The sequence below is a fragment of the Felis catus genome, chromosome D1 (assembly GCF_018350175.1).
Source record: "Felis catus isolate Fca126 chromosome D1, F.catus_Fca126_mat1.0, whole genome shotgun sequence".
NCBI lineage: Eukaryota > Metazoa > Chordata > Mammalia > Carnivora > Felidae > Felis > Felis catus.
Genome location: NC_058377.1, coordinates 86989701 through 87005400, shown reverse-complemented (window position 1 = coordinate 87005400; position 15700 = coordinate 86989701). Strand labels below are relative to the sequence as shown.

At 44.0% G+C, this 15700-nt stretch overlaps 1 protein-coding gene across 4 annotated transcripts in view; it reads right to left on the bottom strand.

The window, feature by feature from the left end:
- Positions 1-14793, bottom strand: part of QSER1 (glutamine and serine rich 1) — an 83862-nt gene extending 69069 nt beyond the window's left edge. For 2 of the 4 annotated variants that reach the window (XM_023239677.2, XM_023239678.2), the window contains exon 1: positions 14478-14793. In XM_023239677.2, the coding sequence (XP_023095445.1) occupies positions 14478-14668 (191 nt within the window). In that variant the 5' untranslated portion in view covers positions 14669-14793. Of the gene's footprint in view, positions 1-12641; positions 14212-14477 lie in introns of those variants that run through there. The other 2 variants (XM_023239679.2, XM_006937176.5) reach the window with 2 other exon arrangements.
- Positions 14794-15700: the final 907 nt, after the last annotated feature.

Here is a 15700-nt window from a genome sequence, read left to right as displayed (position 1 = left end):
AGTCAATTCCCAGACTTGAACCAGACTGCAGACTCAGAATTTTTTTTTAAGTTTTTTAAAGTTTTATTTATTTTGAGAGAGACAAAACGTGTGCGTGAGTTGGGGAGGGGCAGAGAGAATACCAAGCAGGCTCAGCACTGCCAGCACAGGGCCCCATGTGGTGCTTGATCTCATAAACTGTGAGATCATGATCTGAACTGAAACCAAGAGTCAGACACTTTAACCAACTGAGCCACCCAGGGGCCCCAGACTCAAAAGTCTTTGAATAAAGAGGCCAAGTCCCCATGAGGGAGGACTGCAGTACATTACTGAAAATGTATACTGTTAATCTTTCTCTCAGCCTTCTCCAAAGGGACCTATGTATGTATTGCCTTTTACCAGGGTAACTGTATACTGGAGAAAAGGAAATAATGTCAGACCTTTCAGGAACTACTGGATGTGGGCTATAACCTGACGCTAATTTCAGGAGACCCAAAACATCACTGTAGCCCAGTAGTCAAGAGTAGGGGCTTGGGGCGCCTGGTGGCTCAGTCGGTTAAGCATCCAACTTCAGCTTAGGCCATGATCTCACAGTTCGTGGGTTCGAGCCCCATGTCGGGCTCTGTGCAGACAGCTCAGAGCCTACAGCCTGCTCCTGATTCTGTGTCTGCCTCTCTCTGCACCTCCGCCACTCACACTGTCTCTCTCTCTCTCACAAAAAAATAAACGTGAAAAAAAAAATTTTTTTTTAAAAAAAGAGTAGGGGCTTATGGAGGTCAGGTTCAAGTTCATCTCACATGGGTCTAGTGGGTCCTTGAACTCATTCTATGGTTATTTTCCCAGGTTGAGAATGCATCATTGGAATGACATACTTAGCAGCTCACAGAATCCCCACACTGATTCCCTGACCTGTGGTGTGAGGGTTATTATGGAGGATAAGGCCTAGTGGACACCATTAGAATTGCTTCTACCTCAAAAAAAATTAAACCAAAAGCAATACTAAATCCTCAGAGGGGCTGCAGGGATTGGTGCTACCAAGGCAAGGATTTGAATGATGCAGGGGTGGTGATTTCCACCGTATCTCCATTCATATGTATTTGGCCTATACAGAAGGTTGACGCGTCTTGGAAAATGACAGCAGATTGCTACGTTTAACCAGGTGGTGGCAAATCCAACTGTAGCTTCTGTACCAGATGTGGTTTCATTGCTTGAGCAAATTATTACACATTCCCTAGTGCCTGGTATGCAGCTATGGATCTGGCAAATTCCTTTTTCTCCATACCTGTCCATAAGCAGTTTGCTTTCAGCTGGCAATGCCAGCGATACACTTTTACTGTCTTCCCTCAGGGCTATATTGATTCGGTAGCTCTACGTCATAATTTACTCTGCACAGATCTTGATCACCTTGCATTGATAATATTATGGTGATTAGACAAACTGAACAAGATGTAGCAAATACTCTAGACTTACTGGTAAGACATTTATATATCACTGGGTGGAAAATACAAAATTCTACATCAGTGAAATTCTAGTAGTCCAGTGGTATGGGATATGTTGAAATATCCTTACTGAGGTGATGGATAGGTTTTTTTGTCTCTGGGCTTCATACAACTAAGAAGGATGCATGAGATGTACCCAGTGGGACTTGGAGGCAACATATTCCTTACTAGGGTGTGTGTTATTCTGGCCCATTTACTGGGTGACCCAAAAAACTGCTAGTTTTGAGTGACAAGAAAGGATGTGTAACAGGCCCAGGCCGCTGTGCAAGCTATTCTGCCACTTGGGCCATATAAGCCAACAGATCCATTGGTTCTTGAAGTGTCAGTAACAGATAGGGCTGCTATTTAGAACTTTTGGCAGGCCCTTTTCGGTGAATTACAGCCATAGATCTTTAGGATTTGGAGCAAGGCCCTGCCATCATCTATAGATAACTACTCTCTTTTTTGAAAAACTGCTCTTGACCTGCTACTGGTCCTCAACAGAAACTGAACATTTAACCATGGGCCCCCAAGTTACCACAGGACCCAAGATACCTATCATAAACTGGGTGTTATCTGATCCACCAAGCCATAAAGATGGATATGCACAGCAATACTCTATCATCAAATGGACATAGTACATAGCCTATCAGGCCCAAGCAGGCCCTGAAGGGAAAAGTTACATTAAAAAGTAGTCCAAGGGAGGGGCGCCTGGGTGGCTTAGTCGGTTGGGCATTCAACTCCAGCTAGGGTCATGATCTTGTGGTTCGTGAGTTCGAGCCCCGCATGGGCCTCTGTGCTGACAGCTTGGAGCCTGGAGCCTGCTTTGGATTATGTATCTCCCTCTCTCTCTGCCCCTCTTCCACTTGCACTCTCTCTTTCAAAAATAAACAAAAACAGGGGCGCCTGGGTGGCTCAGTCGGTTAAGCGGCCGACTTCAGCTCAGGTCATGATCTCGCGATCAGTGAGTTCGAGCCCCTCGCCAAGCTCTGTGCTGACAGCTCAGAGCCTGGAGCCTGTTTCAGATTCTGTGTCTCCCTCTCTCTGACCCTCCACCGTTCATGCTCTGTCTCTCTCTCTCTCTCTCTCAAAAATAAATAAACGTTAAAAAAAAATAAAAAAAAGTAAATTAAAAAAAATTAAAAAAATAAACAAAAACATTAAAAAAAAAAAAAAAAAGAAGTGGTCCAAGGGGGCGCTTGGGTGGCTCAGTCAGTTAAGCATCCAACTTCAGCTCAGGTCATGATCTCACGGTCTGTGACTTCGAGCCCTGTGTCAGGCTCTGTGCTGACAGCTCAGAACCTGGAGCCTGCTTCGGAGTCTGTCTCCCTCTCTCTCTGCCCCCCTTTTGTGCGCATGCACGCGCTCGCGCGCGCTCTCTCTCTCTCTCTCTCTCTCTCAAAAATAAATATTACCAAAAAAAAAAAAAAAAAAAAAGCCCAGGGGCACCTGGCTGGCTCAGTCTGCAGAGCATGTGACTCTTGATCTCAGGGTTGTAGGTTCAAGCCCCACCTTGGGTATAGAGATTACTTAAAAATAAAACCTTAAAAAAAAAAGAAAAAAAAAAAGAAAACAAGTGGCTGAAATCCCCATGGTCCCCATTCCTGTTACTCTGCCTTCTCTCTCCCAGCCTATACCCTTACAATCCATTGAAAGAGGAAGAAAAGACTTAGGCCTGGTTTACCTATCTGTAAGATATGTAAGCACTAGCTAAAGGAGACAGCTGCTGCACTACAGTCCCTTTCTGGGATATCACTGAAGAACAGTGGTAAAGGGAAATCTTCCTGGTAGGCAGAACATCAAGCAGAGTACCCGGACGTCCATTTTCCTTGAAAACAGAAATGGCCAGAAGAGCAATTATATACTGATTCAGGTGCTGCAGCCAATGGTTCGGCTGGATGGCCTGGGACTTGAAAGGAACATAACTGGAAAATTGCTGACAAAGAAAGTATATGGATACACACCTGAATGGGCAAAAAAATCGAAGACTTGTTTTCTGTGTGAATGTTTACCGAAAGGTGACCTTAACAGAGGAGGATTTTAATCATTAAGTGGATAGAATGACCTGGTCTGTGGATACCAGAGAACATTCTTCACCAGCCACTCTGGGCTAATGAACAAAGTGGCCATGGTGGCAGGGATGGATGTTATGCATGGGGTCAGCAACATGCACTTCCACATGTTAAGACTGACGTGGTTATGGCCACTGCTGAGTGACCAATCTGCCAGCAACAGATAACAACACTGAGCCCTTGATAAGGTACCATTCCGCAGGGTGATCAGCTACTGGTGACAGGTTGATTACACTGAACAGCTTCCATTATGGAAGGGGCAACACTTTGTTGTTGCTTGAATAGATACTTACTCTGGATGTGGATTTCTGCCACAACTATCATCTGTGGACTTATGGAATGCCAATGCCTGATCCACCATTATGGTATTCCAACACAGAATTCCTTCTGATGAAGGAATTCACTTCACAGCAAAAGAAGTGCAACAGTGGGGGGGCGCCTGGGTGGCTCAGTTGGTTAAGTGCCCGACTTCAGCTCAGGTCACGATCTCGCGGTCCGCGAGTTCGAGCCCCGCGTCGGGCTCTGGGCTGATGGCTCAGAGCCTGGAGCTTGCTTCTGATTCTGTGTCTCCCTGTCTCTCTGCCCCTCCCCCGTTCATGCTGTGTCTCTCTCTGTCTCAAAAATAAATAAACATTAAAAAAAAATTAAAAAAATAAATAAAAAAAATAAAAAAAAGAAGTGCAACAGTGGGCCCATTTTATGGAATTCACTGGTTTTACCATGTATCCCATCATCCTGAAGCAGCTGGCTTGATGGAATGGTGGAATGGCCTCTTGAAGACTATTTAAGCACCAACTAGGACTGGGGCACCTTGAGGACTGGGACAAGGTTCTCTAGAACTCTGTATATGTTCTGAATCATCATCCTGTTGCCTAGTATTGTTTTCATGGGCCTAGGAATCAAGGGAGAGAATGGGAGTGTCACCACTCATTAGCATCCTTAGTGAACCACTAAGTGAAACTCCCTGTTTCAGTGACTTTATGCTCTGCTGGCCTGGAGGTCTAAGATCCAGCAGGAAAAATGCTTCATTAGGAGACCCAACAATGATTCTACTGGACTGGAAGTTAAGACTGCCACTCGGCCACTTTGGGCTTCTCATGCCTCTGAATCAACAGACAAAAAAAGGAATTCCTACTCTACCAAGGGGAAATTGAAATACTCTGCAACGCAAGCAATGATGAGTATGTGTGGAATACAGGAAGTCCCTTAAGGTGATGCTCAAGTATTACCATGCCCTGTGATTAAAGTCAACGGAAAACTAAAACAACTAAGTCCAAACAGGACCATAATGGTACAGGCCCTTTAGAAATGAAGGCTGGGTCACCCGACCAGGTAAAGAACCACAGGCAGCTGAGATACTTGCTGAAGGCAAACAGAATGGGTAGTGGAAGAGGTAGTTATAATACTAGCTATGAGTATATAACCAGCTAAAGAAACAGGACTATAATTGTCATGAGTATTTCCTCCTTATTTTGCTTATGTTTTTGTGTCCATGTAGATTTGTTTTCTTTCCTCTTATTTCCTTATCATGTGACATAAGATGTACTGATTTTCTATCGCAGTACTTAAGTATTATTAATTTTACATCACAGTATTTAAGTTATAGGATATCAAGGAGAAGAATAAACATCACTCAAGGACTTAATCTGCTCTCCTGGGGAAGGGACTGGCAGGTTTTCAGTTGTACACAGGATAGTTGTATCCTGCTAGAAAAAATTATGATCTTATTGTTATCTTTATTTGGAGATTAAGTACAGATTAAATAGATGCCTACAGGTGTAAAGATGACAAGGTCACCTTCACTGGCCACTGGGTACCCAGATTAAGCATGTTTCTGCCTCCTTTTCCCCATAAATAAACTGCCCCCTGTTTCCTGCCTCACTGTGTGAGTTGGGACATCTCATTTTCTCCAGCCCTCTCACTGGGATTTATGTCATGGGCTCCCCTCGTTCTCAAGCCTTAGGACTCAGAATGAATTACACAACAGGCCTTCTTTGTCTCCAGACTGCAAAGAATAGAGCATGGAGCTTTTCAGCCTCCATAATCGTGTGAGACTATTCCTCATAATAAATCATACATGGATAGATACCACAATTACCATATATACATACATATACTCCATCCACATCCATTACAAATCATATATTTCTCTAGAGAACCTTGACTAATACAACCTCCCTCTTGTCTGGACTGATGAATTGCCTCTCATTTGGTATCTGTGTTATACCTATGCCAATTTTTAAAAAAAATTATTTTAGAGAGAGAGCAAGTGAGTTGGGGAGAGGGCAGAGGGAAAGAGAGAATCCCAAGTAGGCTCCATGCTCGGCACGGAGCCCAACACGGGGCTCCATCCCACAACCCTGGACCTGAGCTGATATCAAGAGTTGGATGCGCAACTGACTGAGTCAGCCAGGTGTCCCTATCTCTGCCAATTCTAATGCATTATGTACTTAACTGAGAAAATAATATTACAACACTTATTTGCTCATATCATCATCATCCTTCTCAAAAACCTTTCAAAGCTTCCTATTGAGATGTATAGACTATACTCCATAGTCTGTCATCAAAGCTGTCCAAGTCTAGCACTAATACACTGTGGTAGAGTGTTACTCTGACCTCCCCAATGAAACACACCTTTGTATAGTCTTTCTCCCATAACTCTACACTGGGCCCAGAACTGCTTTGACCGTAAGTGATGCTATGTCAGTTTAAGGATCAGCCCTTAACTGGTCTGATTCCATTTCCTCCTTTTTTAAATTTTTTTTCTTTAATGTTTATGTTTATATTTGAGAGAGGTGGGGGGGGGGGAGAGAATGAGCAGGGAAGGGGCAGAGAGTGAGGGAGACACAGAATCTGAAGCAGGCTCCAGGCTTGATGCTGTCAGCACAGAGCCTGACGCGGGGCTCAAACCCATGAGCAGTGAGATCATTACCTGAGCTGAAGTCAGACACTTAACTGACTGAGCCACCCAGGCACCCCTACTTCATGCTCATCCCTTATTCTATTCATGCAACATTAACAATAATTCAGGTCAGATGTATGTAATATACCTGACAAGGCTTCCATGATCCCCTTGAACTTTATATATTTTTTCCTTCTAAGTCCCCAAAGCATTTTGGTAACACTTAAAAAGAAACAAATATTCTGCTTAGTACTACAGGGCTTCAATTCATTTGCTGAATGTTTAGTAGACACTTATAACGTGCCTGCCAGACATTGTCCTAAGTGCTGACAATAAAGCTAATATTCTAGGGGTGCCTGGGTGGCTCAGTCGGTTAAGCGTCCGACTTCAACTCAGGTCATGATCTCTGTTTCACATTCTCTGTCTCCCTCTCTCTCTGCCCCTTCCTAACTCGCGCTCTCTCTCTCTCTCTCTCTCTCAAAAATAAACATTAAAAAAAAAATTTTTTTTAAACTAATATTCTATATAGTTCAGAATGTGGATGCCATTCTAAACACTTTTCTGAGTTATTTCATTTAATTTTCAAGAACTCTGGAAAGTATGCTCATTTTGGGGTACCTGGGTGGTTCAGTTGGTTAAGCATCTGACTTCGGCTCAGGTCATGATCTTGTAGTTTGTGGGTTTGAGCTTCATGCCGGTGTCTGTGCTGGCAGCTCAGAGCCTGGAGCCTGCCACATTCTGTGTCTCCCTCTTTCTCTGCCCCTCCCCTGCTCATGCTCGCTCACGCTCTCTCTCTCACTCTCGCAAAAAGAAATAAACATTAAAAATTTTTTTCAAAAATGCTCATTTTATACAAGGAACTCAGGCACAGAGAGATTAAGAAACTTATTTAAGATCATAGTGCAAGTGGAGTCAAAATAGAATCCCAAAAATTCTGACTTCAGAGTTTATGCTATCAACCACTACTCCAAGCTGCCTTCTACAGAGGTGAACAAGACAGACAAGATCTCTGTCCTCATGGAATATACATTCTATTAGTGGTAGTTAGTGGGATGAGGAAAGGGTAGTAACAATACATATAATTCTACAAAACTACTTCAGACAGTGATAATGCTATGAAGAAAACAAAACTCTATGATATGATGCAATGATGAGAGGTTACTTTAGATAGTGCAGAGAAGGCCTTTATGAGGCCTGGGTGAAGACCTGGGTGTCCAGAAGAAGCAACAAAGCGGAAGACCCGTGAAAAGAATACCAGATAAAGAGAACAGCCAGCGCAAAATTCCTAGGGCACAAATAATCTTAACATGTTTCAGGAACAGACATAAAGCCAGCATGGCTGAAGGATGGTAGGGGGAGTAGAATAATGAGGTTGGAGAATTAGCTGAGGCTCAGATCACACAGGGCCTTGTAGACCATGATAAAGACGTTGGATTTTCCTCTGAGTAACAATGGAAGGTTTTAAGCAGGGTCACAACATTACCTGATTTGTATTTTGCAATGTTAACTGGCTGTTGCATGTTTAATAAACTCTAGAAGGCTAAAGTGGAAACAAGGAAAGCAATAGGAGACACTCATAGTCCTGTGGGAAATTATGGTTATGGAGATCAAACCAACAGGATTTACCGAGGGGATGAATATGGGCGGAAAGAAATGAATCACAGGTGGCTCCAGTCTTTTGGGCCAGCACTACTAAGCAAGTGATCTTATTTACTGAGGTTGGGAAGGTTAAAGGAGGATCAGCAGGGCATAGGGCGATAACCATGTTTTGGATATAGTATGTTTGAAATACCTACTCAATACCCAAGTGGAGATGATGCGGAGGCACCGTTGTAACTAGATATGAATATAGAAATATAAATTTGAAAGTTAAATGATGTGTATGGCAACTTCACCCAGGATAAGTGAGGAGAGAAGGAAAAAGTCTGGAACTCCAAGCCCCTGAGCACTTCAACATTTAGAAATCAAGCAGAGAGGCAGCAAGTGATACTATCCTGTTTCCTCTTTGGATCACAAGTTCTTTGAAAGGCAAAGCAGTGTCTTTTTCTTTTCTTTTCTTTTTTTTTTTTTTTTTGGTAGCCTATAGAACTTAGCTCAGTAACAGAAACTCAAAGATGCTCAATACAGTTTAATGAATGCATAAATGAATGATTTCTCAAGTTTTCACTGAAGAAATATATAATACCTGGGATAAAGCAATAGTGTCTCACGTACTTTGGGCACTCAAATATTTGTTTAATGAATGGAAAAAAAACTTGGACTAAGTTTTGCTAGATACAGTTTAGTATTCATTGTTCCAGAGAGCATAGCAAGGAAACGTAGAAAACAAGCAGCCGCCCACATCCTCACTTCTAACCAATGATAATCACAAATGTCCTAAGCCCTTTGTCTTGGTTCCTACTACAGGGTCAAGGAGTAGAAGCTGCAGCAGGAAGGAAAGGGCTTCCAATTCCCAAACTAACTCAAGAGTTCAGGCTTTTGTGTCATAAATATGTATTAAGCACCACCTATATGCCAGACACTAGAGTGAGTACTAGATACATAGCAGTACACAAAACTGTCCCTCAAAGAACTTGCATTCTAAAGAGGAAGGTATCTATTAAATAAATAGCATATAAGTATATGATATTTCTAAGAATTATATTAAAGTACACTAAAATACAGTGTGAAAACATATATACCATTGCACAAAGCAACATGGGACAGAGGTTGGAAGGCAGTGAGTCTCTGACATAAATACCTTAAGAAGTCAGGTAAAGAGGGAGGGAAAGAGTGAGTTGTCTAAGTGGAGGTAACAGCATGTATGAAAGTTTTAAGGTAGGAAGGAATTTAGAATGGCCCAAGGAATTTAAAATGGACCAGTAAATGCAGGGCCATATACATTGTTTTTATAAATTTTAAAAACTTGATCCTAAGATGCAGGAGTAACCATGGAAAGGTTTTATAAAGCAAAGGGGCAACATAATCAAACTAGCAAATTTATGTTTAAAAAAAAAAAAATCAGGGGCGCCTGGGTGGCGCAGTTGGTTAAGCGTCCGACTTCAGCCAGGTCACGATCTCGTGGTCCGGGAGTTCGAGCCCCACGTCGGGCTCTGGGCTGATGGCTCAGGGCCTGGAGCCTGTTTCCGATTCTGTGTCTCCCTCTCTCTCTGCCCCTCCCCCGTTCATGCTCTGTCTCTCTCTGTCCCAAAAATAAATAAACGTTGAAAAAAAAAATTAAATAAAAAAAAAATCAGTCTGAATTCTCTAAGAGTCAACTGAAGGAAGAAAAGGTTCAAGATTGTTTAGTTTGGAGGAGACTGCAGTTATTGTGAAAAATAATGGTGGCTTGGATCAGGGTGGAGCAGTAAAAGGGAAAGGAGTAGAAAGAAGTAGACAATTTCAAGATATATTTAAGAGATTAAAAAAAAAGCAGGAGGGATTGGTGACTAAGCACACACAACTCCCAGGTTGACCTGGGTAACTATATGGACAAAAGTGTGACTTCCTGAGACAGGCCTCATTAGAGAAGCAGAGGTGAAATAGGTGGGGACAGCAGGAGTTCATCACTAAATGGTCCTTATATACCCAAGTAAAAGCTCAGAGAGGTAGCTGGTTATGTGATTAGGTGATCAGAACAGGTTTGTGCCTTAGACATATACATAGGCATCTCCAGAGATGGTATTTAAAGTCATAGGCATGGAGCACCTGGGTGGCTAAGTCAGTCAAGCACCTGACTCTTGGTTTTAGCTCAGGTCAAGATCTCACGGTTTGTGGGGTTGAGCTCTACATCAGGCTCTGCACTGACAGTGTGGGCCTGCTTTGGATTCTCTCTAACCCTCCCCAGCTCATTCTCTCTCTCTCTCAAAAATAAATAAATAAACTTAAAACAAAAGTCATAGCATGGATGTAATTATCCTCAGGAGAAAGCACAAGAAATTGTATCAGTTCAAAGACACGTAGAGATCAGAAGAGAAGAATTAATGAAGAACAGGGAAAAGCAGTGGGTTAGAAAGGTAAGAGGAAAACCAGCAAAGTACAGTGCTATGAAAGCAAAAGAAAGCATGTTTCAGGGCGCCTGGGTGGCTCAGTCAGATGGGCGACTGACTGCGGCTCAGGTCATGATCTCACGGTCCATAGGTTCAAGATCCGCATTGCTTTGTACTGACAGCTCAGAGCCTGGAGCCTGCTTCAGATTCTGTGTCTCCTTCTCTCTCTCTGCCCCTCCCTTGCTCACACTCTGTCTCTCTCAAGAATAAACATTTAAAAGAATAAAAAAAAAAAAAAGCACATTTCCCTTGGGAAAAAAAGGTCAACAGTGACATGAACACTGAAATAAGGATACTAATGATGGTAGGTTTCTAGGCCAGCTATAAAAGCTCATTTAACCCATAATATAGGCAGATTACATTGTTAGACTATCTTACCATGAAGTAGTCCAATATAGTAATTAAACATGCAGGCTCCAGATCCACAATGCCCAGGTTTAAATCCCAGCTCCCCTATTTACTAGGTGCCTATAAATATATTACACTTAATTATACTTTGACTTAGTTATACTTAATGCCTCTATGCCTTAGTTTCCTCATTCATAAAAGGTAAAAATAATACCTACCTCAGAGGATTAAGATTAAGCATGTTTGTGTGTTTTGTGTATGCATGCACATATGCATCACTTAAAACAGTAACTAGCACAAATTAGCTCAGTAAATATATCTATTATTATTTACAACATGGTCTCTATGAGAAAATACTTTGTGAATAACAAAAGTTTGTTTGAAATAACCCTTCACTAATTTGGGATTGTCTCTACTCATAAATTGTGATCTTACAAGATCTTTTCCCAAAAGCCTTGAGAGAAACTCTAGATTTAAAACTTACCCCAAAAGTCCTCAAGATAGCTGACCAGTTTTAGAGAAGCTAATTATTTTTCTTGTTTTTGGAGGGGTGCTTATCCCTACTCATTACACATTATATACGATCAGAAAGAACTTATGTATTAGGAAATTTTAAAAACTGGTGGCAAAAAAATAGACTGTTTCAAGTGACAAAATTACAAAAACAGATATAAACCTACTTTAAACAAAGCATTTTTATTTAGTCACTTTCTGGTACATTTTCAAATACAAACACATCTATCATCACTATGATGGAAACAGCCTCTTGATGTTCTGTACATGATATAAATAACAGGTAGAGAAAAGGCAGCAGGTATGCAGCTTCCTGATGATCATCTTATTTCCAAAAGGTATACAAAGGTATTTAAGACAGCCCCACAAAAGTATTTCCAAATGCATGGTGATAGGCAAAGATATAGTCATTCAGTCCCTAAAACTAACGAAGAATACACCAAAAAATGGAGATTTATAGGACCAATTTTTATCCCTGAATTTCCCATTTACTTAGCACGTATTTCAGATATATTCAGAAATATTCAGAAAACCCTCTATACACCCTAAGATAAACGGTTGGAGTTTCCCATTAGCTCTTTATTTTTTAATTGTAAAACAAGAGAAATACCTCGTATCTGATGGAGCTGTTACACCAAAAAAGTATTATTTCAAAGTAATGAAAAATTGTTTACCACGTTCTTTCCCATCAACTGATGAAAATGTTCCATCTCAGGACCAAGCAAAGACACAAAGTAGGATGTTAGATCCCATGTCAGTAACAACTGAATGTCATTACCATCTGTTCACTTCTGAATAGGTTACTGGAAACAAGGTGACAGACTAATTCTTTATGGATAAGTATCCATATATCATTACACTAGTACTCATTTGCACCTTCAAGAAGAAACTGCCGCAAAGGGGAACAAAAACATTCAACTGATATATGAATTATGAAAAAGCTTTTAAAAATGTTATAAAAATATGAATAGGCTTCTAAAAATGCAGAATAGCTAAAGACTTACAGGCCATATTTCAGATTCAGTATTTTCTATATAACTGAAATGAAAGAGGACATTGCACAATTTGAAGAATAAAATGAGGTACAATTAAGAAGTGTGCGTAGCCCTGTACAGATGGCCTGATCCTAACACAAGATGTTAACAAAGCAAGTTGGTGGGGGAGGGGGAAAACCTGCATGTTCTATGCTAAAATTTAGTTGACTCCACCCCCAAAATACATATTTTTAAAGGGGGGGGGCTTAGCATTTAAGAATCAATAACTTCCAAAAAACAGAAAATAAATCTCTTTTAGATTACGTGTCCCAAATGAATCTACTTACTGTTTGCAAATGTGTTTGGGAAGTCATTCTTTGTTACTGTGATAAATAACATTTGGAAAATATGACAAGTAGATTTTAGTTTCTTGCCTCAGAAGTATTCTGCTAAAAGAAATAACAGAAATAACTAGGTAGAAATTGTTCCATTTACCTAATACTTTTAATTTAAAACATAAAAAATGATACACAAATACCTATCATTACTGTTTACTGAAAAGAAAGTAATTTTAATTTGTAAATTATCATACTCAATGCAAAAGCCACTTGAAAAGATAGTAAAATTAGCATCAAAAAAATCAATGGGAAAAGTGCCAAACATTTTTCATAAAACTCCTTGAAATGTCTTAATTGTATATAATACAAAGTTATGACTATTTCTGAAAAGTTTCAATTATTTAGCTCCAAATTGGCACATCACATTATTATTTTTTAAATCCCAGCTCTTTTAAACAAAGGACCTAAAATTTTCTAAGAAAGCTTATTTCCCTTTTCTTGAACCAAATTTTTCTCATTCTCTCAGAATCATCCCGAGGTAGTATTTAAGACAAAAGACCAGCTACTCTTCACACATTATTTTCCAAATCACGAACGTGGAACTTTGACAAAAACAAAGAAGATAATCTAGAACAGTGTAATATATAAAGTAAAAAAAAGTTCACTTCTGTTGTGACAATAGTGAAGAAATCTGATGAGATCATAAAGCCACGAAGCTTCCTGTTGGTAGCTGAGGATGAAGTCATTAGCAACCCAGGATTCCCTGGTCCTTGTAATCAGAAGCTGCACCTACCAGATTCTGCATTGTTCGGAAGAGGTGGCTTTAAAACACCCCGCTCCCGAATCGTCCAAAGCAGACCACGCCTTCCAGTTATCATTCAAATGGACCATTTCAAAGTGTGGCACTACTACACATTTCCCGCGAGCTTAAATATCTAGTAAGAGTCAACATTTTAGATTCTCTTGGTCATGATGGAGCAAAGATGAACTCTTGAACCGAACCCCACTCTACATAATGAACCGGGGTTTCAGAAGCCGAGATGGAGAAGCATGCTTCTGTTCTTCAACCTTTATGGCCTTCGCTGACCCCCCGCTCCAATTTCTTCCCAACTCTTAGTCTCCCCAAGATACAGAAGGCAAAAAAGATCCCTTACTTCCTGCTGTTGTTAAAAGGGGAGGAAACCCAACAGTAACTTTGAACGCGTGGAAGAGAAATAGCTTAGTCTTGGCCACCACCGCAAACATATGTCACCCAGCCCCTTCGCAGCTTTCGCGCCCCTCCAGGCCCTCTCCCGGGCCCCCACGCCCCAGGGGTTCTCCCGCAATCCAGCCCTCCCGGGTCTCCCAATGTCAGAGACACAGCTCGACGCCTCTTCCTCTCGCGCCTCCCCCACCCTCACATTGCCGGGGTCCCCAACCACATTGTCCATTCCAATACAATGGAATGTCACTGCCCGGAACTCCTCTGAGCCCCCCTCGGCCCCCCGGAGCCAGTCCCGGGTCTCCCTGATCGCCGAGTTCAGGCACGAACCCAAACTTCACCATGTGAGAGAGCCCAAGACCCGCGAGGTGACGGAGACCCACGACTCCCGCCCAGCCCTCCCTTTTACTCATAGTCCCCGAGCAGCCCCGGGCGCGAATCCTGCACTGGGCGCCCCCACCCACCCCAAGACCACCTCATAGGAGTCACCAGCAGCCTCTCCCGACGCGGGCATGGGCTAGGAGAAGAGTGGAAGGCTCTCCGCCCGGCCCGGACCCCTGGGCGGCGCTGCACAGGAGCGAAGGCCCCAAACGCATCCCCGGCCTTTCCTGGCCCACGACGACCCCGCCGCCCACCCTCCCTACCTGGCCTTGAGGCTGGGGCTGCTGCCGCTGCTGCAGCTGCTGCTGGCGGCGGCGGCCGCCGCGGCTCGGGGTTCGTAGGCCCAGGCGGGGGCGGGGGGTGGTGCGGCGGCGCTGGCGGTGGCGGGGGCGGCGGGGGGCGCGGGCGGCGGCGGCGGGTCCGCGAAGCCGGAGGTCGCGTAGTTCCTGTCCATCGTGGGGGTTGCGTAGGGAGGGCGGGCAGCAGTGGGGGCTCCTCTAGGGCCCAGTGTGAGGGGGGCGGGAGGGGAGGGAGGGGGCGGGGGGAGGAAGAGGAGGAGGAGGCGGCGGCGGAGGGAGCTGCCCCCTCACATGGCCCCGGCGGGAGGACGGGCGGAGGGCGCGCTGGCCGGTCTCTGCCGGGGGAACCCAGGCCGCGGCGCGCCGCGAGGCCCCAGCTGGGCGTCAGGGAAGCAGCGGCATCCGCGGCCGGGACTCACGGCGGCGGCGGTGGCCGCTTCGCCCCATGTTGGTGGATTTCCCAGGATGCACCTCCCGCCCCCCTCCGCCCCACGGCCTCGCCCCGCCTCCCCTCGGCGCCCCGCGCTCGCCGCTCGCGGGCCAGACGGGCGGCCCGCGAGGCCTCTGCCGCCACCGGCCGCCTCTCTCAGGCCAGCCGGGGCGGAGAAGGCTCGAGGCCTGCCGGCCCAGCCGGCTTCGGGGGCCCGGAGGGCTGCCCGCCAGCGGTAGCCAACGGGCCGCGGACTTCCCGCCCTCGGCTGCTCCAAGGGGAGCTGTCCACGCTCGCCGCGTCCCGCGTGGGAAGGGGCCGCGCCTGCAGTTCTCCTAGCGCGAGGGAGGGGAAATTGAGCGGAAACCCAGCGTAGGTGCTACAAAGGGGGAGGCTTGTCAACGCTTTGCCTGGAGTTCGTTATTTGACCCTTCGAGTTATTTTCAGTGTCTCAAATACTCAGTTCCCACATCGCGATTTCTTTCTCTGCTCCCAGTCCCAAACCAGAAACAGCTGAGCGGGCTGTTTTACAGTTCCGTTTACTCCCTTCCTGCACAAAGCTTGCTGGGCTAGAGGACCCTTTTCCTGTTGTTAGGGGAGATTTATATTCAAAGAGATTCAAATTCAAACGTATTATTTTCCAATCCTCGTTGAAAAGACCTTTCCCAGGGGCTCCTATTAACTGTCCCCACCCCCACCTTAGGGATTTTCTCATTCTGGATTTCAGAATCTTCTATCCCAAGGTAAATACTGCCTC